Source organism: Xenopus tropicalis, chromosome 4 (assembly GCF_000004195.4).
Source record: "Xenopus tropicalis strain Nigerian chromosome 4, UCB_Xtro_10.0, whole genome shotgun sequence".
NCBI lineage: Eukaryota > Metazoa > Chordata > Amphibia > Anura > Pipidae > Xenopus > Xenopus tropicalis.
Genome location: NC_030680.2, coordinates 114,311,357 through 114,338,582, shown reverse-complemented (window position 1 = coordinate 114,338,582; position 27,226 = coordinate 114,311,357). Strand labels below are relative to the sequence as shown.

Sequence of the window (27,226 nt, the reverse complement as noted above, 5' to 3'; positions counted from 1 at the left end):
AAGTGGGAAGTTAAAGATAAAGTGAGTGAAGGGATGTTTAGCAACAAGCAGAGACAATTTGTAAGCAATGTGTAAACTTGCTGATAAATAGTGAAAGATCTGAACATTTATCAGGTTATGAAATAAAGTTGCAAATTTGATGTAGATCTGGTCACCTATAGCAACCAATCACCTGACAGCAATTACATTATTTATTATACTTGATAGCAACTGTTTATGTTTAAAAGCAAAAATCTTATTGGATGCTCTCAGTTCTGCAACTCTAAAAATGTTGTGCCTTTTATTATTGAGTTTAGAGTTTTTCTTTCCAGCTTTAAAGGAGCGTTGAACCCCTAAATATGTATGGTCTAACATCACCAAAGTTCACCTCACTCTAGTGTATTTTTTCATACAGTGGAAGTGGGGAAAATTCTCTAGAGAATTTAAGCCATGAAGAAATGACGTATGTGGAATATGAGCATGGAGGAGCTGACACAGATAATGAGATCTGTCTATAAAATGACAATTGCCAGTTTCAACCTGGAGAAACTTCACTTCACAAAAATTCATTCTTGTGCTCTTGGTACATTAGCGAATATCCACTGGAGAAATCTCATACAACAAAAAGATGTGAATTAGCCTTTGCTTGTCCTTTAAATTTCCATCAAGGACAGCAGCTTTGCCATTGGTCTTATTATTATTTACATTTATTGGGTTACACAGTACACAGGCTCCTTCCCACCACTGGTACAACCATGGCAAATCATAATACCACTTTAGACAGCAAAGATATTTTGTCATAAAGAGTTGTGTAAAAGGTAGCAATGAACATTTTTCACTTTTTTTGCACCAGAATATGTACATAGTATTCATTACAATGCTTAAAAAATAGGTGTTATTTACATGGTTTGCTCTGGCGTTAAAGTACCACTGTTTGGTACATTCCAACACTACTTTTATGGACACCTTTAAAATATGCCCTTTAGGGCAAAATACTTTGATTGGCTTTGTATACCCTTTTCCCTTTTGTTTAATTTATATTATGAAAGATGTTTCTTCAGGTTTAACTGCTGACCAGAGAGGAAATGTGCAGCGATGCTTTGGGAAGCATATTATCTGGCCTTCTATAATTAGAGGTATTTTATTATGCTGGATTTGCTAGCGAAAAAATCATGTGCCTAAAAGGGATAGTTTCAGGTAAATCTATACGCTATGAATTAACTGTTAGGCATGTAGTTATTTCTATAAGTATTCATTAATAAGGAAAATGAAGGCTTATTTTGTCCCCAGTCCTGTTCCTGTATAGAAAGAACAGTAGGTTGTTGACTTGATGGAGTCCCACTAGTCCCACTAGGGTTAATATCTGCAGCAGGCATTCTCTGCGCATGTTCATTGGGGATCCATTTCAGGGGCAGTATATTCCCTGTTCAGCACTGAATAAGGTTTATCCTGAGCCCACTTTTGCCTATTGTTTTAATTAAGAAATTCTATCTTGTTTTGTTTACTAAAGTATTATTATTTATTATTATTATTAAATTTTATTTATAAAGCGCCAACATATTCTGCAGCGCTGTACAATAAGTGGGTTTCATACATTGGACATACAGAGTGACATATAAAGCAATCAATAACCGATACAAGAGGTGAAGAGAGCCCTGCCCAAAAGAGTTTACAGTCTACAAGGAGAAAGGGTGAGACACAAGGTGTGGGAATGGGCATGACAGAGTTGTGAGAAGTGTGGCACAGGTTATTGCTTTTAGCAGCACACTGAGGTTATTTTAAACAAGATTAGGGTAAGCTTCTCTAAATAAATGCATTTTTAGAGATCTCCTGAAGGCAGAGAGATTGGGAGAAAGTCTGACAGTTTGTGGGAGCGAATTCCAGGAAGTAGGAAGTTTTAACAAAATAAGTACATCTTGTCTCTTCTTTGTCACTGTCTGCAGACGAGAAATTGTAAAACTAATTGCCAGCCCTCTGTGGAATGAACTGCTCCTTTACTTAAGGCTTAATGGGGATGCAAAGTCAAAATCTTAACTCAGTGTTTATTCTTAAGAAGCACTATAGTCCTAAGATGTTGTTCTAAAAAAAATCAGATGCACAAGCAGTTAAGGTGGCCATACACAGTAAGATCCGCTAGTTTGGTAAGGTCACCAAATGTGCAGATTATCTCCCAATATACCCACCTAAGGTGGGCAATATTGGGCTAATTTGATCATTTGGCCCTAGGGCCAGATGATTGAATTACAACTGCGGGCATGGGTCCCCAATCCAACGGAAAATCAAACCAGCCTGCTTGACTTTACGTACCATTTAATAAAGACTGCAGCTTAGAGTTTGTTTATATAGAGCTCACTGTCTCCCTTTCAATAAATGGCCCTGTTTTCAGGGTGTCGGGGGCAGTGAGGTCATGGAAAAATAATTTTTAATGACTGCTTTATAAGGAAAAAATAAAGAAATATATTATATATATATACAGTGGTGTGAAAAACTATTTGCCCCCTTCCTGATTTCTTATTCTTTTGCATGTTTGTCACACAAAATGTTTCTGATCATCAAAAACCGTTAACTATTAGTCAAAGATAACATAATTGAACACAAAATGCAGTTTTTAAATGAAGGTTTACGTTATTAAGGGAGAAAAAAAACTCCAAATCTACATGGCCCTGTGTGAAAAAGTGATTGCCCCCCTTGTTAAAAAATAACTTAACTGTGGTTTATCAATTTCAATTTTCAATTTCAATATCAATTTCTGTAGTCACCCCCAGGCCTGATTACTGCCACACCTGTAAGAAATCACTTAAATAGGAGCTACCTGACACAGAGAAGTAGACCAAAAGCACCTCAAAAGCTAGACATCATGCCAAGATCCAAAGAAATTCAGGAACAAATGAGAACAAAAGTAATTGAGATCTATCAGTCTGGTAAAGGTTATAAAGCCATTTCTAAAGCTTTGGGACTCCAGCGAACCACAGTGAGAGCCATTATCCACAAATGGCAAAAACATGGAACAGTGGTGAACCTTCCCAGGAGTGGCCGGCCGACCAAAATTACCCCAAGAGCGCAGAGACAACTCATCCGAGAGGCCACAAAAGACCCCAGGACAACATCTAAAGAACTGCAGGCCTCACTTGCCTCAATTAAGGTCAGTGTTCACGACTCCACCATAAGAAAGAGACTGGGCAAAAATGGCCTGCATGGCAGATTTCCAAGGCGCAAACCACTTTTAAGCAAAAAGAACATTATGGCTCGTCTCAATTTTGCTAAAAAACATCTCAATGATTGCCAAGACTTTTGAGAAAATACCTTGTGGACCGACGAGACAAAAGTTGAACTTTTTGGAAGGTGCGTGTCCCGTTACATCTGGCGTAAAAGTAACACAGCATTTCAGAAAAAGAACATCATACCAACAGTAAAATATGGTGGCGGTAGTGTGATGGTCTGGGGTTGTTTTGCTGCTTCAGGACCTGGAAGGCTTGCTGTGATAGACGGAACCATGAATTCTACTGTCTACCAAAAAATCCTGAAGGAGAATGTCCGGGCCATCTGTTCGTCAACTCAAGCTGAAGCGATCTTGGGTGCTGCAGCAGGACAATGACCCAAAACACACCAGCAAATCCACCTCTGAATGGCTGAAGAAAAACAAAATGAAGACTTTGGAGTGGCCTAGTCAAAGTCCTGACCTGAATCCTATTGAGATGTTGTGGCATGACCTTAAAAAGGCGGTTCATGCTAGAAAACCCTCAAATAAAGCTGAATTACAACAATTCTGCAAAGATGAGTGGGCCAAAATTCCTCCAGAGCGCTGTAAAAGACTCGTTGCAAGTTATCGCAAACGCTTGATTGCAGTTATTGCTGCTAAGGGTGGCCCAACCAGTTATTAGGTTCAGGGGGCAATTACTTTTTCACACAGGGCCATGTAGGTTTGGATTTTTTTTCTCCCTAAATAATAAAAACCCTCATTTAAAAACTGCATTTTGTGTTCACTTGTGTTATCTTTGACTAATAGTTAACGGTTTTTGATGATCAGAAACATTTTGTGTGACAAACATGCAAAAGAATAAGAAATCAGGAAGGGGGCAAATAGTTTTTCACACCACTGTATATATTTTTTTTTTTTACAATTTAAGTTGACAGAATACATTTTTAACACTAGTCATATGTATTTAGCACATTTTTCTCAAAGTATAGTATATACTGTAGGTTTATGCTGCCCTTTTAAGCTTGCCATACACAGATAGTTTTTTGTTTCTTGGACCCCATTCAAAATCCATGCTCTGCCCTACACTGTCAGTTTGTTAAGTGCTAAAATAAGGCCACAAATGGCCTTTTTTGCACTTTTTTTGCACATTTTTTCACTGTATTCTGCTCTTTAGGAATTGCCACAGGCTGAAACCTGCCATTTCCCCCATGAGTACAGTGCTGACTGAGTTAGTAGCTTGTATGTCACTCACATGTGCAAGTAAGAGAATGTAACATTTCCCAGTACACAAGTGTTTGACAAGTGAGCACTAAGGGGCACGTTCTGCACCCTGGGGATATGTAAGTGACTCTTACGGAGTACCTCCTGTCTGGACTTGGACTGTCCACAGAGGTTTGAGGGAGCACTACAGTACAATACAGTCATTAAAGGAAAACTATACCCCCAAACAATGTAGGTCTCTATAAAAATATATTGCATAAACAAGCTCATATGTAAAAACCTGCTTCAGCTAAATAAACCATTTTCAGAAAAATATACTTTTTACTAGTATGTGCCATTGGGTAATCCCAAATAGAAAATTGCCATTTTAAGAATTAAAGGCCGCCTCCTGGGATCATAGGATTCACAATGCACACAAACAATCCAAGGCATACATACATGCTGATAATGTGATCACACATACACGAATGATCCACATTAGCCAATTCAACACTTCTTCCTGTAACAGTTAGAGGTGCATTATTTCTGGTCATGTGGTCTCTGCCCATCACAAAATGGTGGGTCAAGGGAAAGGATGCAAAAGGGCAATATTTACTGATATACAGTATACACACACCAAAAGGATTATTAGGAACACCATACTAATACAGTGTTTGACCCCCTTTCGCCTTCAGAATTGCCTTAATTCTACGTGGCATTGATTCAACAAGGTGCTGAAAGCATTCTTTAGAATGTTGGCCCATATTGAAAGGATAGCATCTTGCAGTTGATGGAGATTTGTGGGATGCACATCCAGGGCACGAAGCTCCCGTTACACCAAAGATGCTCTATTGGGTTGAGATCTGGTGACTGTGGGGGCCATTTTAGTACAGTGAACTCATTGTCATGTTCAAGAAACCAATTTGAAATGATTTGAGCTTTGTAACATGGTGCATTATCCTGCTGGAAGTAGCCATCAGAGGATGGGTACATGGTGGTCATAAAGGGATGGACATGGTCAGAAACAATGCTCAGGTAGGCCGTGGCATTTAAAAGATGCCCAATTGGCACTAAGGGGCCTAAAGTGTGCCAAGAAAACATCCCCCACACCATTACACCACCACCACCAGCCTGCACAGTGGTAACAAGGCATGATGGATCCATGTTCTCATTCTGTTTACGCCAAATTCTGACTCTACCATTTGAATGTCTCAACAGAGATCGAGACTCATCAGACCAGGGAACATTTTTCCAGTCTTCAACTGTCCAATTTTGGTGAGCTTGTGCAAATTTTAGCCTCTTTTTCCTATTTGTAGTTACATAGTTACATAGTTACATAGGGTTGAAAAAAGACCAGTGTCCATCAAGTTCAACCCATCCAAGTAAACCCAGCACACCTAACCCACACCTACCAATCTATACACTCACATACATAAACTATAAATACAACCACTAGTACTAACTGTAGATATTAGTATCACAATAGCCTTGGATATTCTGATTGATCAAGAACTCATCCAGGCCCCTCTTAAAGGCGACTGTCCAATTTTGGTGAGCTTGTGCAAATTTTAGCCTCTTTTTCCTATTTGTAGTGGAGATGAGTGGTACCCGGTGGGGTCTTCTGCTGTTGTAGCCCATGCGCCTCAAGGTTGTGCATGTTGTGGCTTCACAAATGCTTTGCTGCATACCTCGGTTGTAACGAGTGGTTATTTCAGTCAAAGTTGCTCTTCTATCAGCTTGAATCAGTTGGCACATTCTCCTCTGACCTCTAGCATCAACAAGGCATTTTCGCCCACAGGACTGCCTCATACTGGATGTTTTTCCCTTTTCACACCATTCTTTGTAAACCCTAGAAATGGTTGTGCGTGAAACTCCCAGTAACTGAGCAGATTGTGAAATACTCAGAGCGGCCCATCTGGCACCAACAACCATGCCACGCTCAAAATTGCTTAAATCACCTTTCTTTTCCATTCTGACATTCAGTTTGGAGTTCAGGAGATTGTCTTGACCAGGACCACACCCCTAAATGCATTGAAGCAACTGCCATGTGATTGGTTGATTAGATAATTGCATTAATGAGAAATTGAACAGGTGTTCCTAATAATCCTTTTGGTGAGTGTATATTCCAGTTTGGCGAGATTCTTTAATAGGTCACTTAAAGTGGACCTGTCACCCAGACATGAAAATCTGTATAATAAAAGTCCTGTTCAAATTAAACATGAAACCCAAATTCATTTTTATATTAACACATCCAAACCCATTATAAAGGCATTTAAAAATCACAGCTGTCAATCATATATTGCTTGCCCCACCTCTATGCCTTAGGCATAGAGGCGGGGCAGACAATAACTTTAGCTTTCCATTCAGCACTTCCTAGATGTCACTGCACATCTCACTTTTCCCCTCCCTCCTCCTCATCTAATTGTGTAGCCAGTGCATGGGCATAATCAGGTCCCCCATTGTGGCACATAAATAAGATTTTGGCATGATACAAAGCTTGTCTTAATAACAGTGCCCACAAAATGGTAGCTGCCTGCTTGCTTTGACTGAGTAATTCCGAGATGGAAGGAAACAAGATTTATATTATTTATATAGAGTAAGTAAAGTTTATTTTGCTCAACTAACAATATAGAAAATAATTTGGACTTATTTCTTAGGGTGACAGGTCCGCTTTAACGTAATATAAACTATCAGTTGGTTAAGTATTCATTATGGGGGGTATAGTTTCCCTTTTAGGTGTAATGGTTGACTCTGAATTACATTTGAAATAGGGTTTTTTTTAATGTTAACGAGTTAATTGTTGCCCGAATGGGCACAACTGTCTCCTTGTGGAAGGGGAATCCAGCAGGCTGTGACTTTTGAGGGAATGTTAAAGATGGACAGAAATAGAAGAGGCAATATTCAGTGTTAAAATGTGTGTCCAATCCTTTAATTGCCTGGCGAGCTTCCTTTATTAGTTTAAACATATTAACACGGGGCCATGAGAAATGTCTGCTACAATTAAATGCGCCTGTTGCACATTAGTGGTAAATGAATACTAATGAGACCTGACCATGTATGATCGGATGGTGCTAATGTTCTAGGAGTCACTCCTCAGCAGTGATGTGGGCTGTGCAGGAACTGCCGGATGATTTGGGATGTATAATCTGTCCACAATGTACATAGTCACAGACTGTTTGTTTAGAACTCTTTCTTTCCTGGACACATTATGACATTTATTCAGGTCTAACGCTTGTCAGTTCATAAAGGATGATACTCCAGGAAGCTGTGCTGGCTTCTGAATTGTGAACTGACTGTACAGCAGCAATGTAAGAAAATCATTTATAAAGCTAATGGATTATGTAAGAATGCATGTGAATGAATGCAAAAATGAATTAGATATACAGGTATGGGATCTGTTATCTGGAAACCCGATATCCAGAAAGCTCCAAATTACGGAAAGCTTGTCTCCCATAGACTCCATTTTAATCAAATAATTCAGATTTTTAAAATTGATTTCCTTTTTCTCTGTAAAAAAAAACAGTACCTGGTACTTGATCCCAACTAAGATATAATTAATCCTTACTGGATGTAAAATAATCCTATTGGTTTAATGTTTTATTGATTTTCTTAGTAGACATAAGGTATGAAGATCCAAATTAATGAAAGATCCCTTATCCGGAAAGCCCTTGGTACGAGCATTCTGGATAACGGGTCCTATACCTGTACTACATCGGGCAAACGAAAAGAGAAAATAATTATGGTAAGGTAGTACTGGGGTACAAAGAATTAGCTTTGACAAATCAGGGGTCTCTACTTCTAATAACTACAATTCAACTCTTCCATTATATAGAAGGCAGCCCTGATAGCCCTGATAGCTTGTGAGAATGAGACGCATTGGTCGAACACCAGGGGAAATCAGGATACCTCTTAGCTGTGGGACAAAAATTTGAAAATGGGATGTAGGAGGTGTATTTTATATGCTTGCAGTGTCTGAGTAGTGGCCTTCCAGCTGCAGATAAGCTACTACTCTTAGGGGCACATTTACTAATCCACGAATCCGAATCACGAATGGGAAAAAATCGTATTGGAAACAAAAATTTCGGAAGATCGCAAATATCACGAAAATGATTACAAAAAAATCGTATTAGTCACGATAATATCGTATTGGCGATCCGAAAGTCACGAAATTTTCGTACCAAACAATTGTAAACAGCAGTAAAACCTTTCCGATTTTTTCGTGCAAACGTCCGAAAAAGTCATGCGCCGTACAAAACAGTTGCGCGGACGCCCAAAAAAAACGGCGATTGATGATACCAGTGGTTAGTTCGTAGTCTAACAACAGTTAAAGATTAAAGGGTTTGTGCACCTTTAAATTAAATTAGACATTGATATTTGCAATTGTTTTTCATTTTTTATCTTTTGTAGGTTTTCAGTTGTTTAGCTTTTAGTTTAGCAGCTCTCCAGTTTGGAATTTCTGCAGCTATCTGGTTGCTAGGGTCTTGTTTACCCCCATGTGAATGCTGGAAAGATGTAACCAACAATATTCAATAAAATTAAAATAAATAATGAAGATGCATTGCAAAGTTGCTAGTTAATAGTTTAATCATAGAGAGTTGCACTGCTCTAGCTATCTTTTCTAATCTCTACCAATCTTCTACATACATCTGTTGCATACTGTGTTGGCTGTAGCAGCACCCATATAAACAACTGATACACTTGGACTTTTGCATAACGCATTGTTGATTTTGATCTTATGAGACTAGTGGGACTAATGCTCCGATTAATTGTACAGGTATGGGATCCGTTATATGGAAACCCGTTATCCAGAAAGCTCCGAATTACGGAAAGCCCGTCTCCCATAGACTCCATTTTAATCAAATAATTCAGATTTTTAAAACTGATTTCCTTTTTCTCTGTAATAATAAAACAGAACTTTGTATTTGATCCCAACTAAGATATAATTAATCCATATAGGATGCAAATCAGTCCTATTGGGTTTAATGAATGTTTTATTGTTTTTTTTAGTAGAGTTAAGGTATGGAGTCCCAAATTATGGAAAGACCCCTTATCCGGAATACCCTTGGTCCCAAGCATTCTGGATAATGGGTCCTATACCTGTATAACTAAGTTTTATGGAGGCTTTTTGTAGATGTCTTTGTTTCAACGTGAATACAGACTTCAATTTCTGCTCTCCAGCTGTTGCTGAACTACAACTGCGAGTAGAGCGGATTGTTATCGTGCTCTGCAGGATGCAGTACTGGGTGCCTGAATTATATAGTTGGCTGCAGTGTTAGCCATTGTTAGCAAACAGCATTACCAGTTGGCTTTTGTAATAATAATAACAGCACGTGTAGTTGCACATTTATTAAACATGTTGAAGATTGCTAATACATACTATTTTTCTCAAATCGGGTATCCTGCTTGCTGTGATTCAGCTATACAAACAGCAACTAGGTTCGACAGGTTTCCAGCATTTAATAACCTTTCAGCGTGCCTGAGTACAGAAAGAGCGAGTTAATTCAGTGCCGCCGTGTCCTGCAGAAATTATAAATAACCCTGCACGCCTGTTCCTTTGCACATAAAAGCACAGTTGTTATTATTCTAAAAGCTTACCGGTAATGCTATTTGCTAACAGTGGCAAACATTGCAGCCACCCATGTAAGTCAGGCTCTCAGTCCTGCGTCCTGCAGTTCACTATGGAAGGAGTGGGAGGCTGCTGATGTTGGAAGAACATACAGCTATTCTCTGCGAGTTTCCCGGTGTATGGAGTGGGAGCAGATAAACGTGCAGCCACAAAATAAGCCGCACTTCTCTAGTTCCCCGTGTAGAGAGTGGGTGCAAGGAAAGTAGATTGGCATCAAAAAATGTCAAGGTTAATGAACACACTTTGCAAGTTCACTCATACTTTGAGGGCTCCTAATACAGGTTTTAATATAATTAGAGTGATTTTATTGTTTTCTGCAATAAGGGTCTCAATCCAATTAGATTATTAGGTGCAATGTGACCCATTCTCTGAAAGAAGCATATGCTAATAAATATTACTGTGGATTTGGTGTCTGTTTTTGTCCATTATTAGTTTCTCTTTCCACATTTGAATTCGCTTTTTATATTATTTCCCTTTTTTTTTAAAAAAAAAAAACTTTTCTTTTTATGTTGTGTTTGTAACTTACTTTTGCTTTTCTCCATCTATTTTCTCTTTTTAAATATAGTTTTTTTCACCTTGCCCTGCTTCTTCAGGTTCTGTTTTCTTTAGCCCCCATGCTATTATCCCCTTAAATGTTTCCTCATTACTCTTTTTTTTATAATCTCCCCTCTTATTTGTGAGCTCCATTTTGGCTGCTTTCTGTCTGACTTTATTTTCCTTTTTGCTATCAGTTTGTGTCCTGTTTCCTATTCTCTATATTTTTACATTATTTATCTTTCTGTTTTTCTGCTTTGGCCAGGGTGATCTTCTTCTTTCTAGAAACTGACTTCTAGCAATCCTGCAGAAGCCACTAACGTGTACTATCAGTTTATTATTTCCTATTGCTTCAACAAAAATGTATATGTGGTCTTATCAATAATATGTTAAACTTTCCATTAGGTCTTATTCACCATAATACGTTCTACTGTATAGCCAGTCCAAGTAAATACTTGATTAGCAGATTCTCAAGAGGGTATGATTCTCACTAGCTATTGTGACTGCTACATGTATGGGATTCCTTATTGAGAAAGCTTCAAATTATGGGAAGGCAATCTCCCATAGACTCAATTTTAATACATTTAACTAAGCTGCATGAATCCATATTGATGGCAAAACAATCCTATTGGGTTTATTTAACATTTAAATTAGTTTTTAGCAGACTCCCCCCTTATCTTGAAAACCTCAGGTGTCCACATAATAGCTCCTATATACTAGATATACCTGCACAAACTTACTTAAGCAGTTACTAGAAGTAACTGAATCTGATATGAAAATGAAATCAATCTCTTAAGATTGTAAGCCCTATGTAGCAGGAGCATATTTTAATATCTGCAATATAATGTTTATCTGCAATATGTATGCTTATCTTTCATTGTATTACCAGTTGTAAATTGCAGTATGCTATATATATTGTCAGTGCTATGTTGTAAATAACATGTACTGATAATTACAGGAAATGTTATAGCAGCTACACCAGCTATACCAGTACAATAGACATTGTACTGTGAAACTGAGATTTTAGTCTCTTAGAAAAACAAATGTAAGGGTAGTTATTTATTTTCTGCATGTGAGAAATGTCACTTTTTACAAAGTAGAATAAACAAAATGTCAGACTCTTGACAAAGAAGCAAGGAGTACAAAGAAAAAACAGCATATATTAGGTGTCACGCTTTCTTATTTACATTGCTGCCTCTTTAAGGAAAATATATATTGGAGGATATAAGGATATCATATAGGATATTAAAAAAATGTCACTGCTGGTTGTAAAGCATTTCTCCATCAGTAGAACTCAGTTTAGATGAAGCTAATAAAAGCAACGTTGGGTTCTGGTCCATTAAAATAGAGAAGACAATATTATTTTTTTGCCACATATACAAACACATAGTAATATCTATACAAAGAAATGGATCTAAATGAGAATCTGTTTCCCACAACCCACATGGGGCAAACAAAATATAGATACAAAATAAATAGTTACTCATTGGACAGTAAGAGAATCAAGGAAGCAAATGGTATGTTAACATGTAATGCTCTTTATTAGCAGGAATCTCCTTGATAAAGGACTTGGTTTTGAAACATTGGGTTTTTCTCAATCTACATGTGTCTGCCTTTTCTATATCTCCTTTGGTGTGTCAAGGCTAATTGGGGGTATGTATACTATGCACTGAATTCTGAATTCTTGTTTGTTAATACTTACCTGCTATATAAAGTACATTATATTTTAACATACCATTTGCCTTGAGTCTCTTAGTACCAAATAGGTGTGCATTGAGTAACTATTTATTTTCTATTAAAACAGGGCAACCAATCAGATCATTGCTTTCAAATAGCACACCAATAAACACTAAGCAGTAAGTGGGTGGGGGGCTGTTGCTGAATTTATTATGTACCTTTTTATGATGCTGCCAGTAAGTGACCTGCAGGACAGGAAACGTAAAAAAAAAATCCAGGGACGACGGTCCTGTAGTTTGGCAATAGGTCTAGTAACAAAAACCGGCCCATGCTTACATAAATGTAGATTGCCAGTTGCTGGGTGCAGGCAACACAAAGACGAACAGAAATATAAATTCATGACAGGTATTTTACGTTCCAGCCAGAACCTTTTTGACCTAAACTCATTCACTGTAACTTTGGACTACTTTTCAACAGGATTATATTAAAGTGATACTGACATGAAAAAATTACTTTCCAAATTATGAATCTACATAAAAAGTTCCCTATAGGTCATGTTGATCTTCTTTCACTGCTAGGGCTGCTTTTGTAAGTAATTGTTACTTGAAGTCCCTAAACCTGACTGTTTTGCCAACCTGACTGTCCCTTCTCAGCCTGTCAGTTACAGCTTCTAATGCTAATGGCCTACTGCTGCACAAATATGGCCGCCCCCTCATAGAAGAACATGGGGGATCAGATAAGGAATGGAAAAGCATCAGGAAATATTTTTTTGGCAAAATTATAAAGCTCATGCAAAGACAATGTTATGATAGATGTAAAAAAGGTTTCATTTCTGGTGTCAGTATTACTTTAATACGAACCTCTGTAATGTGTTATCAGGTTTCGGCTTTGGCAAACAAAACTATGCCCACATGTTGGACTCATGTACACCCTCATTACAAAAACAGAAGAACTGACCAGCAGTCAGGGCATTGGGCTAATCCTGCCTGTCTAGCCAACAGCTTGTGAGGTTCAACAATGCATACAGCCGGAGCGCATATGTAGAGAAAAAAAATATATACAATAGTGCAACAGAGTTTGTCTAAAGAAAGTCCTTCACCATATAAAAGATAAAGAGAAATTAGTGCTTGTTTGATTTACACACACACCTAAGTGCAGTAATGTGAACTGCTTACCAGATGGCAATGTGGATGTAGCAGACAGATATAATGTATCCAGTAGTGGCAACTGACTAGATAGAAGAATGTGGCAATCTTGTTGTAGTTCGCAATTGTATCCTCATGTAGAGTAGATCATATGAATCTAATTGCAGAGCGTGGCTGTATCCTCAGTGAGGCACAAAAGAGAAACAGCAACTGGTGCAATATTATTTATTATAAAAGCTCAAATAAAAGAATAAAACTTACAAATTGCGAAGTGACACAAGCTCTTAAAGTAGCCCAACGCGTTTCGTGTACTTGACGGTACACTTCCTCAGGAGCGGGGATCAAATGGTTATCACCCCCAAATGAATAACCTTATATAGTGCTGATGAGACGGTATCTGTGCCTCGTGTACCGACTCTGTCTGATATTAATGACGTCATCAACTCTTGGGCGTCATCAAATGTCAGACTAACTGAATCCTATGTACTATAGGAAGGTGAGCGATACTAATAGTAAAATGTAAAATAATTAACTAGGGAGAAAAAGTTAATAAAGGTGGGTATTGATAAATGTTAATGTTGATAAAATGCCAAATGGCTATAAAAATTGTGCCCAGGTGTCTACCTGCCCGAGATCCCTAAAATATTGCGTGTTGTCTTAATTACCATTGAGCAAGCGAAATGAAGCAATCAGGCATATTATCATAAGAACGGTTAAAAACCCAAACGGAGTGAACTACATGGAGCCCTTATACCAACCCGATTGTCTATTGGGAGCAACGGGGCAAGGAGCTGCATGGAAATGAAGCCCTGATTGGCAAGCTGATAAAAATATATCGGAGGTATAAAAATTATATAGCAACGCGCTATATAAGGAACACAGTGCGCGTCCGTGCCTCGAGCTGGTGTGTAGCGGAAACCAAACCAAGACCTATGGCAGGAACTACATATTAACGCTAAATTTATAATAACTATAAACACGCGCTATATGAGGAACACAGTGCGCGTCCTAACCGCGTACAGATGTATTAATATGAGCAGACTAAACCTAATAGCAGTAGTAATATGTTGACAAATTTCTACTCATAATATAGTGGTATGTTGACACATCAAATCTATGGGTACCTCTCAATGATGACCCAGCAAGTGTGTAGTTATTAAGAATGGGGTATTAATATGGGAAATTTGTAAAATAAAATTAAAATGTGGTCCATCGACCCGAAATAAAGGAAAAACCCGTAAAACAACTAAAATGTGATACCTACACATAGAGACACGGTACCGAACCGTCAGTAGTCGAGGACTACTGTAAGGAGATAACTTAGATTACTGTGGTACGAGTGCTTAAATTACTACGAAGTCGGATGTTAAAAACATTATATGATGGGAGTGCTTAAGTTATTGTGTGAAGACTGTAGTAATAGAACTTAAAAGGCAGCTAGGTCTAAGTCAATGTTGAGACCCGTCGGCTGTAGCGTGTTCAACTTAAAAATCCAAAAGGTCTCCCGTTGTCTCAACCTAGTAAATCTGTCCCCCCCTCTGATCTTGTGAGATATCTGTTCTAAACACATAAAGACTAAACCAGAAGGGTCACTGTTGTGTGCTAACTTAAAGTGTCTTGACACACTGTGGTCCATTTTGCCTTTTCTTATATTTCGAACATGTTCCATGATTCTAGTTCCTACACTTCTTATAGTCCGACCCACATACCGTTTGCTACACGGACAAATGAGTAAATAAATTATAAAGATGGACCTGCAATTAATAAACTCCCTGGGGACCGGTATATCATCGATGTACCTAGTATATAGTACGATGTGCTTGTTATAGATGCAAGCACATCGTACTATATACTAGGTACATCGATGATTTACTCTTCATTTGGGATGGTCCGGAGGATATAATGAAGGAGTTTATTACCCATATGAATCTTAATACGTTCAATTTAAAATTCACTGCAGACACGAGTGCCACCAGTGTAGATTTTTTGGACTTAACCCTCTTTATTGCAAACAATAATATAGAGACCAAACTCTTCCGTAAGCCCACGGATCGCAATGGCCTACTACATGCCACCAGTAACCACCATATGCAATGGATTAGAAACATCCCTAAGGGTCAATATATGCGGGCGAGACGTAATTGCTCAAGATATACCGACTTTATGAGTGAATGTGCCACTCTAGAAGAGAGGTTTCTTAATAAAGGGTATAAATCTGTTTGGTTAAAGGAGGCTGAAGTCCAGGCCTTAAATAAGGATAGAAACCTTTTACTTAAGAAAAAATCAAAAGAGATTCCTGTGGTGAGTGACAACACCTCCATGGATGTAAAATTTAATTTTTACACTAAATATAATACGGCAGCACATCGCATCCGTAAAATTATACACAAACATTGGAATGTACTATCAGCTGACCCCGTTCTGGGTGAGAGCTGTAGACAAATTCCCAAAGTCTCCTTCCGTAAATCCAAAACTCTCAGTAATATAATAGCCCCGTCCAAGGTTTGGGATCGTGAGGTCATTAAACATAGCAGGAACATGTTGGGTCTGAACGGGACCTACAAATGTGGCAATAAGCGTTGTGGAGCCTGCGGATTTGTTATTCCCAAAAAACAGATCAATGGAGATATACCGGTCCCCAGGGAGTTTATTAATTGCAGGTCCATCTTTATAATTTATTTACTCATTTGTCCGTGTAGCAAACGGTATGTGGGTCGGACTATAAGAAGTGTAGGAACTAGAATCATGGAACATGTTCGAAATATAAGAAAAGGCAAAATGGACCACAGTGTGTCAAGACACTTTAAGTTAGCACACAACAGTGACCCTTCTGGTTTAGTCTTTATGTGTTTAGAACAGATATCTCACAAGATCAGAGGGGGGGACAGATTTACTAGGTTGAGACAACGGGAGACCTTTTGGATTTTTAAGTTGAACACGCTACAGCCGACGGGTCTCAACATTGACTTAGACCTAGCTGCCTTTTAAGTTCTATTACTACAGTCTTCACACAATAACTTAAGCACTCCCATCATATAATGTTTTTAACATCCGACTTCGTAGTAATTTAAGCACTCGTACCACAGTAATCTAAGTTATCTCCTTACAGTAGTCCTCGACTACTGACGGTTCGGTACCGTGTCTCTATGTGTAGGTATCACATTTTAGTTGTTTTACGGGTTTTTCCTTTATTTCGGGTCGATGGACCACATTTTAATTTTATTTTACAAATTTCCCATATTAATACCCCATTCTTAATAACTACACACTTGCTGGGTCATCATTGAGAGGTACCCATAGATTTGATGGATCTGTACGCGGTTAGGACGCGCACTGTGTTCCTCATATAGCGCGTGTTTATAGTTATTATAAATTTAGCGTTAATATGTAGTTCCTGCCATAGGTCTTGGTTTGGTTTCCGCTACACACCAGCTCGAGGCACGGACGCGCACTGTGTTCCTTATATAGCGCGTTGCTATATAATTTTTATACCTCCGATATATTTTTATCAGCTTGCCAATCAGGGCTTCATTTCCATGCAGCTCCTTGCCCCGTTGCTCCCAATAGACAATCGGGTTGGTATAAGGGCTCCATGTAGTTCACTCCGTTTGGGTTTTTAACCGTTCTTATGATAATATGCCTGATTGCTTCATTTCGCTTGCTCAATGGTAATTAAGACAACACGCAATATTTTAGGGATCTCGGGCAGGTAGACACCTGGGCACAATTTTTATAGCCATTTGGCATTTTATCAACATTAACATTTATCAATACCCACCTTTATTAACTTTTTCTCCCTAGTTAATTATTTTACATTTTACTATTAGTATCACTCACCTTCCTATAGTACATAGGATTCAGTTAGTCTGACATTTGATGACGCCCAAGAGTTGATGACGTCATTAATATCAGACAGAGTCAGTACACGAGGCACAGATACCGTCTCATCAGCACTATATAAGGTTATTCATTTGGGGGTGATAACCATTTGATCCCCGCTCCTGAGGAAGTGTACCGTCAAGTACACGAAACGCGTTGGGCTACTTTAAGAGCTTGTGTCACTTCGCAATTTGTAAGTTTTATTCTTTTATTTGAGCTTTTATAATAAATAATATTGCACCAGTTGCTGTTTCTCTTTTGTGCCTCACTGAGGATACAGCCACGCTCTGCAATTAGATTCATATGATCTACTCTACATGAGGATACAATTGCGAACTACAACAAGATTGCCACATTCTTCTATCTAGTCAGTTGCCACTACTGGATACATTATATCTGTCTGCTACATCCACATTGCCATCTGGTAAGCAGTTCACATTACTGCACTTAGGTGTGTGTGTAAGTCAAACAAGCACTAATTTCTCTTTATCTTTTATATGGTGAAGGACTTTCTTTAGACAAACTCTGTTGCACTATTGTATATATTTTTTTTTCTCTACATATGCGCTCCGGCTGTATGCATTGTTGAATTTGTTTTTTGGGACCCAGTCAAAGGGGTTATCTGAAGTGGAGCTGCAGGAAGAATACGACAAACACACGATACCGTTCACACAGGATTGGAAACTACATCACATTGAGAGCGCTGAGGACTTTGGTATAGTATATATACCCCACTACTGAATCAGCTTGTGAGGTTCCCTCATTGTGGAAAAGCGCTAAGTAGAAAGAAGCCAGATCTTTCTATAAAGCAGAAACTCCCATATTGGGCATAAACCAATTCAAGATAGCATATGAGCATATGACAGATATTGGGGCAACCTGAAGCTCAGCCACTAACCTTTTTAATATAAAAAGGTTAGTGGCTAATTTACTAAAATTTGTGTTTTTCATGTGGCATAAAGTCGATATGGTATAAATTCAAATTAAACTCGATCATTGTTGTAATTAGAAAATGTCACAATTATGCTATTATCGGTCGAACAAAAATTTCGACTTTACGTTTGAAAATCACATATTTTTCGAGCCAAAAGTATAATTAAAACTCAAAAAATTTGAGTTTAAATGGATGTTTGTTTTTATGAATCATGTTTATTTTCCCCTAACAGAAATTTCTCGATCAGCCATTTTAGGAGCATTGTCGCTTATTCTTGTAAAGCAATAATGTGTTTAAGTTTCACTTGAAAATGGGTGAAATAGAAAACAATGATAGGATTAGTTTCCCCTTGAAAATGTGTGAAATATAACCAATGATGAGATTAACTTCCCCTTGAAAGTGTGTGAAATAGAAAACAATTATGAGATTAACTTCCCTTTGAAACTGTGTGAAATAGAAACAATGATGGGATGAACTTCTCCTTGAAACTGGGTGAAATAGAAACAATGATGGGATGAACTTCTCCTTGAAACTGGGTGAAATAGAAATAATGATGGGATGAACTTCTCCTTGAAACTGGGTGAAATATAAACAATGATGGGATGAACTTCTCCTTGAAACTGGGTGAAATAGAAACAATGATGGGATGAACTTCTCCTTGAAACTGGGTAAAATAGAAAACAATGATTAACAATGATTAACTTCCACTTGAAAATGTGTCAAGGACAGGCTGTCACTGACTATTCTAAGCCTCCATAGGACTTAATGGTTCTCGACAAATCAAACCTGGCAATTTTTTTCCCCAAAAAAGTTAACCAAACATTAATAAATCATAAATTACGGGAATTTCAGAAAAACTCAAATTTTTTTATAAACAATATTAGAAAAATCAATTATTGGCCAAAACCCATTCGTAAATCTCGAAAATATCTAGAAGTTAAAAAAATTGACTTTTTCCTCAAAATTGCTTAGTAAATGTGCCCCTAAGTGAGCACCTATATGCAGAAGGTTAAGGATTCTTGACCATACAGAGTTCAGCGGAGAAAAAAAAAACCTCACTACTGTTTGTTATTTCACATAAGTACCCTTTTCATTAAATCATTCTGAGGGAAATGAACATCTTGTCCCTTCTCTTTCCCTACTTAAATATTTTCTAAACACCTTTATTTCTGATTGGCTGCAGTTGCCTTGTGAAAGAAATGTAATTAGTTTGGATTAAGAATTTAATAATAGTTCTCTTTGCCTTGTTCCTTTGCCCATTTTCTCTAATTTGCATTATTTTAATTTTTACCTCAAACGGCTCAGAAGTAGCAGTACTGGCATTGGGTCTGTAATGTGTTTGCAGTCAGTAGATGGTGATGCTTGTTAACAAAGCAGGTTTTGAATGGTAGTGTGTTAGGGAACTGCAATACCGCAGTCCAAGGCTAAATTATATATCACAGGTACAGCAAGTACTTGTGTGTTTCTTTTATAACAAAGTACAGGAATATGAAACAGTAGCTTGAGTGCTAATGCATTTGTCATGTACAGTGTCAGTCAAATGACTGTTTTCTATATTAATAGTCATTGTGCAGCAAAAACACAAAATGGGTTTGTTGGCAGCATTTAAAAAGGGGGTTTAGCTGTCAGTATAGTATCTTCATAATTCATTTCCACTCTGAATGGTGTCACTGGCTAATGCTCCTACTATGTTGTTGCTGCAAGAAATACACATTTGGCCCATATTGCAAACTAATGATTGATAATTGGCTGTGCTAGTTTCAATTCAGATACTGTCCTCTCATCATGTTTTATTTCCTTCTTTTCCAGGGAGTGTAAGAGTTGAAGATGAGGCCCACAGAAGCCTGCTGCTACTTAAAAATCAGCTTGATTATACTTTTTTATATGGGTTGCTATGCCCAGAAACATCCCAACATGGACATTGCTGTCATTTTGGTGGGCACTACAGACGAGGTTGCCATCAAAGATGTACACGAAAAAGATGACTTCCATCACCTGCCTGTGACACCAAGGGTGGCGCTTGTCACCATGAATGAGTCTGACCCTAAAAGTATAATTACACGTATCTGTGACCTCATGTCCGACAAGAAGGTTCAAGGGGTCGTGTTTGGTGATGACACCGATCAGGAGGCTATAGCTCAGATATTGGACTTTATTTCTGTACAGACGCTTACTCCAATCCTGGGTATTCATGGCGGATCTTCGATGATCATGGCTGATAAGGTAAATATTCTTACTCATTTTCCTAAAGAAAAATCAAAAGGATTTACATATCTTCAAATATGCTGTCTTAAATTATTCCTTATAGTTTAATTTACCATTATTTAGGTGGTTCGACACATGGGCTGGATGTGGGTGTCACATGGCAACCCCTTTCATGTCTTACATCTCTATGACATGTAAATAGTGGGGCATGTGCTGTATTTAATGTCTGCTTAGGAAGTGTGTAAAGTGTAGGGCTCCCTTGCACATGTGAGCATGGCATTATGGAACTTGCACAAGATGCACCATGAAGCATCAGTTTTATGAAAAGGGTAAGTAAAGGAAATCATTTGGGAGCATGAGGTTAGAAAAGAGTTGCACTGTGTGAATAGAATTCAATAGATAACTCCAAAGTGCCCTCTTCTGCTTTAGACTTAGCGATGAGGTCTTATGAGGAAAAGAAGAAAAAAAAAAATATATATAGTGTAATACTGTTATTACTTCACAATGTGCACTCTCATGTGCTTTTTAACACCAGTGATGACTTTTACTTATATCACCCTTTTGTGCCCAGTTGTGATATCCCTTTCCGATTGCCAATCTACTTACAGACCCCCTTGGGTTTATATGGCATCCAATTGGTTCGCTTGTAGCTCACGACTCTCTGCTTTCGCACCTCTTAATTTCAGGCAGTATTAGGAACCACTTCACATAGGTAAATTTCCAACTTTTTCACTGTGTGAATAGGTAATCTAGCACTAAAGACAGGCCTGTGTTGTGTTTACAAGATGTTTTATATTAAAAAAAAGGCTATATATATATATATATCAAAATAAAACAGCCAGCACCAAGAGTCTTTGTGTTTCAAAAAATCTCTCGTGTATTATAATTGCATGTACACAAAGACCCTTGGTGCTGGCTGTTTTATTTTGATATTTATATGATATCCCGTGCACAGGGGCAGCTGCAGAGCAGCAGATTTTGGAGTGTGGTGCTGTCGTGTGGACTGTTTTATATATATATATATATATATATATATATATATATATATATATACATATATATATGCACACACACACACATACAAATGCAGCCCAGTTCCTTTACCATGTTTTCGCATTATGCCTCTAACTGGTTGTCCCAGAGAGGAAAAAATACCAAATGTGCCACCAGGTGATGAATGGTCTATGGTGTTTTCCATTGTGTTTTGCTGGCAAGTCTTTGCACCCTAGCACCATCTAGCGGCAGGACCTAACACTTAAAAAAATGGTGTCTGGACCCTTGCTTAGTCCAATCATTGGTTTGCACCTTGTGCTACATAGATGATCCAGTTGAAGGTCACTACTAACAGACATGAATGAGCCCTGTACGTAATACCACAAGGTAAATTCAGGGCTCCATGGTGCCTTGCAAAATGCAAAATAGTGGGCATGCCAGCAGCTATCCAAGTGCCTGTTTTGCACCATAGCCCTGTCTCATAAATGAGCCCAACATTCTCTTGGATAAATAGCTATAAATTAGATAAATAGTACAATATTGTATAATATATTGTACGATTCACATCGTAATGCACAATGTAAAATGACAGTGCAGTACTGCATTCTCATGTAGAAAGAATGATAGAGTAAAAGTTGATTATCTGTGCTGGTTTGGTGCTATAAATAAACCCCAGTTATTATACGGCAAAACATGGACTATTTGTGAAAATGGACTTAAGAGTACACAGTTTACTGGAATTGTCTCAGTAGGTGTCCAGATTCTTCACCATCTTCCTTTTCCATCTCTGTATGACCTCACATACTCATATCTTTCAATAAAAATAGATTGCTTTCTGACACCAATACTTTTGTGCTTGGGGATCTACAGTACATAGATTGCTGCCTGACCCTAGCACCACATAAAGGGTGACCTTTTCATAGTAGAATGGAAGTAAGCTGTAATAAAAGAACATGTATTAGATTACAGCTGAATAAATAACAGTCAGAATGATGTTTTATTATCTTTTGATTTTAAATATAATTGACAAATGTAAGAGAGCAATAACCGATCTATACAGGCAGCAGAGTAATAACTATATACGAATACTTATAGAATATACTCCAATACATTAACATGCACTTTTACAGTAGTTCATAAACTTCATAAACTAAACTAGGCTGGCTTCCCCAGGGGGGACCAGAGAAGTGGTTGAGTGGGCCCTAGTGTTTTTGATATCTCTGGAAGTCCATTCTGAAGGTTAATTAGCTTGAGATTTAGATTGAATTTTTCTCTAGTTCTGTTTGGAGGAAACCATAACTTAATGCTGGACCTAAAAAGGCGTCTTAAACCCCAAAAAAGTCCAAAAAACTCTGCACCAATATATACTAATGCAAAGGGAATCCCTGCAGCTCAGGTGGAGCCTCATTTTAAACGACAAGAAAGCAACTGAAGTATGGAAGACCCTGATAAATTTTCTAAAACTATAGTATAATTTATTACACAGAATGTACTCCCACCTGCTCTAAATCTGACCATAAATGTGTTATTTCTGTCCATGCAAATTCTACATAACCTTTTTATTGAGGAAAAACATCATCTGGGAACTGAGAAGCAGATTTTGATGCACGGTACTGTATTTCTATATTTGAACAAAATTAAAGTAAATTACACTTTTGTTAAGTCAAATGGTTTCCATCTATAATACACTACAGCATAGCTGTGGGTTATAAGGACCAGTACGAGCAAGTTCCACCATCCTGGTGGTCCCTCGCAGTGTATAAAAGGACAAGGAAAGATAAGGTCACTGGGGTAGCCAATTTGTTGGGCACACTTCAGCTACTTTAACTCATACCCCATGCTTTTCTTTTTAAAAAATGGCACTGCACTGGGGGAGTTTATGGCAGGGTTGGTGACCACCATCTTATAATCTGATACCCCAGACCAGTGCTCCTGTTAGCAGAGAACTGCACCAGCCCAGGGTACTTCTGTGAGAGCACCACCCTGCTGAGTGTGCATGTGTTAGCCTGGGGCAATTGAGGCCATTTGAAAAAGCAAAACAAGATGATTGCTCTGTGGTGCTCATACAGAAGTACCCCAGGTACAGGATCAGTCAGTTTCTCATATATCATTATTATCTGATTTAGCTAATCTGAATCAATCTGACCAGTGTTAATGGCACTTTAAAGTATGTTTTTAGTATATTTATGTGTTATTGAGTTATTAAACATAAAAATCCAAACGCATTTAGATAAAAAAGCAGGGAGAAAATGTGGGGTTGTGGGGTAAGAAAGTCTGAATTGTTTGTGGTTATTCCAGAAAACACAATTCAAAGGCCCAAATATACAGGGTGTATTACAAAAACCACAGCATTACATTAATGATTAATCATACAGACATAGCCATGGTTGTAATCACATTCATAAATGACCATTAGGGTTCCAACAACTTTTAAATTTTTTCTGTAACGTTTGGTTCAGGTCTACTAACCCAAAGCAACCAAATGAGTTTATATTTACATAAAATGGACCAGTAATCAGTACTATATTTTTGTTGGCACCCTAGGAAAAAGACTGCAATCCTCCTTTGGTAAAACAAAGCATGTGTGGTTTTGTTTGCATACTACACATGCGATCTGGAATAAAGAGGTACCCCCCCACAGGTTCCTATATGGACATACGCAAAACACAAGAAAAAAGAAGACGTGTGCTTAATCCACAGAGTTACCTCCCAAAAATTTTTTGTGGCATACACAGGGTGTTTTCCACCTGAATTCCTAAATTCACAACACATAGAGAAAGATTTTTGTGTTTCTGCCTATAAAATTTAACTTTTATTTAATTACCATTTAAAAATACTCGACATAAATACTCAATATATCGATCAATTAGTAATTAGTTAAAAAACCACTTAACCAACATAGGTCATAGTAGAGTTAATTTAATTATTACTTTGGTAAGTACCAATTAATCCTAAGTACAATCTTTCTCTATGTGTTGTCCTATATGGACATTTGTTCCATAGACATGTTCTGGGACTGTCTATGGTACTGTGATAACTTTCACATACACTCTTGGGTATCTGCAGTGGCCTAACCTAGCCATTTGAGCATGCTCAAAGCCAAGACATCACAGGTCACAGGAGTCTGGATGGAAGCTCTTGTGTATCTAAATGTTCATACTGTGTTGTACCACAGCATGAGTACAATAGATGGATGGTATGAAATCAAACCGGTTTACTTTCAAGTTTTATATCCTTTTCCAAATATGCCTTTATTCCCTTGACTGCAGCACTGTGGTGGCTAGGATATTGATCATCCTGTTCTGTGGGAGAGAAATATCGTGTAACCTAATATACCGGTATGGTAAATGACTCCTTAATAAATCTGTCCTTTGAAAATCAGTAGCTCCTGCTGACCTCAGCAGATGTGCTATTTAGGTATTTGTTATTAGAGAAGCCAAGCCTGGATTTTATGACGTAGTTTAAGGCTCTCAAAGGGCACTCTCTAGGATGCTCTACAAACATTCTAGAATTATAGCAATTCATAGATTTAGTAAAAACTTGTAGAACTGATGTCAAAGTCAAGCAGGGATTGCACCAAATTGTGCAAATTTTGAGAAAAATAAATCCTAACAAGCTTTTGTTTGCTATATTGGTGAAAAATATAGAAAGTAAGGTAACTAGATCTGGAAAATTAGGGGCACTTCTAATAAGCTAAAGCATAATATCCAAGGCTATTGTAATATAAAAATCTACAGCTAGTATAGATATTAGTATATATAGTTTGTATATGTAAGGTTGGTATGTGGGTGTGTATATATACAGTATATGCACTAGGGTTTGTTTGGAGGCGTTGAACTTGATACTTGTGTCTTTTTCAACCCAACTTCTTTTCTCATCTATTCATCTCATAATATAAAACTGAGCTTAATTGTTTTTCATGTATTACTTTTATACACGTGATAAAAACAGTTTTGGTGAAATCTGAGATAGAAAAAAAGATTCATTCCCAGCATTCTTGCAGCTGGTGCCCCTGTTTGGAGAGAACTGCACCAGCCCAGGGTACCAGCAGCGAGCGCTTCCATTTCCGTATTCACGCTTGCGCATGTGCAGTAGAGTGAAAAGCCAAACTTTAACAAAAAAGTCGGCTTTTCACTCTAATGCGCATACACCGGCCCAGGGATTTTGCCGGCAGAAGTAAAACGGAAGGAGGAAGGTTCGCTGCAGGTACCCCGGGCTGGTGCCCAGGATACAAGGTAAGCCTAACATTTTGGAACCCCCAAGTGACTTAGCCTTTCCTTCTCCTTTAAAGTCTATTAATAAAGTATATTAATAGTAAAAAGATGCAGGTTGAGGGTGTGGCCCCATTGAGTTATAATAACAATATGGTTACAGCGGATACAGAAAAGGCAGATGTGCTTAACCAGTTCTTTTCTTCTGTGTATACAGTAGAGGAGCCAGTGGGCCAAGTCTCACCCAATAGCTTCACTGTTGCCTCAGCTCCAACTACACAGTGGTTGGCACAGGATATGGTGCTTAAAGGGTTACACACGATAAATGTAAACAAGGCACCTGGGCCAGATGGAATACACCCTCGGGTACTGAGAGAGCTAGGGGCAGAATTGCAGTGGCCCTTGTTTCTGATATTCTCAGACTCTCTTTCATCAGGTATGGTACCTAGTGATTGGAAGAAGGCGAATGTCACTCCCATATTTAAAAAGGGAATAAGATCTCAGCCTGGCAATTATAGGCCTGTAAGTTTGACATCCGTGGTGGGCAAGTTATTTGAAGGCTTGTTAAGGGATCACATTCAAAATTATGTAGTGGAGAATGGCATTATGAGCAGTAATCAGCATGGCTTTATGAAGGACAGGTCATGTCAGACCAATTTAATTGCTTTTTATGATGAGGTAAGTAAGAAGCTGGACAGTGGGGATGCAGTAGATATAATCTATTTGGATTTTGCCAAAGCATTTGATACCGTTCCCCACAAACGACTGCTTTCTAAGCTAAGGTCTATTGGTCTTAGTGAAGTCGTTTGCACATGGATAGAAAACTGGCTACAGGATCGGGTACAGAGGGTGGTTGTTAATGGCACATTCTCTACTTGGAGTAAGGTTCTCAGTGGGGTCCCTCAGGGTTCTGTACTGGGTCCACTTTTGTTTAATTTGTTCATAAATGACTTAGGGGAGGGTATTATGAGTAATGTATCAGTGTTTGCAGATGACACAAAACTCTGCAGACCAGTCAATTCTATCCAGGATGTGACATCCCTGCAGCAGGATCTTGACCAACTGGCAATCTGGGCAGCTAAGTGGCAGATGAGATTTAATGTGGATAAATGTAAGGTCATGCACCTGGGATGTAAAAATATGCAAGCCCCGTATAACCTTAATGGGACTGCACTAGGCAAATCCATAATGGAGAAGGATCTTGGAGTCCTTGTAGATAATAAACTTGGCTGTAGCAAGCAATGCCAGGCAGCAGCTGCAAGGGCAAACAAGGTTCTGAGCTGTATTAAAAGGGGTATAGATTCACGGGAGGAGGGGGTTATTCTTCCCCTTTACAGAGCACTGGTAAGGCCCCATCTAGAATATGCTGTTCAGTTTTGGTCTCCAGTGCTCAAACGGGACATTATTGAGCTAGAGAGGGTCCAGAGAAGGGCAACTAAGCTGGTAAAGGGTATGGAAAGTCTCGGTTATGAAGAAAGACTGGCCAAGTTGGGTCTGTTTACACTGGAGAAGAGGCGCTTAAGAGGTGACATGATAACTATGTATAAATATATAAGGGGATCATATAATAACCTCTCTAATGTTTTATTTACCAGTAGGTCCTTCCAACGGACACGAGGGCACCCACTCCGTTTAGAAGAAGGG

The 27,226-nt window shown here is 38.3% G+C and overlaps 1 protein-coding gene across 1 annotated transcript in view; it reads left to right on the top strand.

The window, feature by feature from the left end:
* grin2b (glutamate receptor, ionotropic, N-methyl D-aspartate 2B) overlaps positions 1-27,226 on the top strand; it is a 273,173-nt gene that overhangs the window by 82,985 nt on the left and 162,962 nt on the right. Inside the window, exon 3 of the mRNA XM_018093211.2 lies at positions 19,983-20,396. Coding sequence (XP_017948700.2) covers positions 20,001-20,396 — 396 coding nt within the window. The 5' untranslated portion in view covers positions 19,983-20,000. The remainder of the gene's footprint in view (positions 1-19,982; positions 20,397-27,226) is intronic.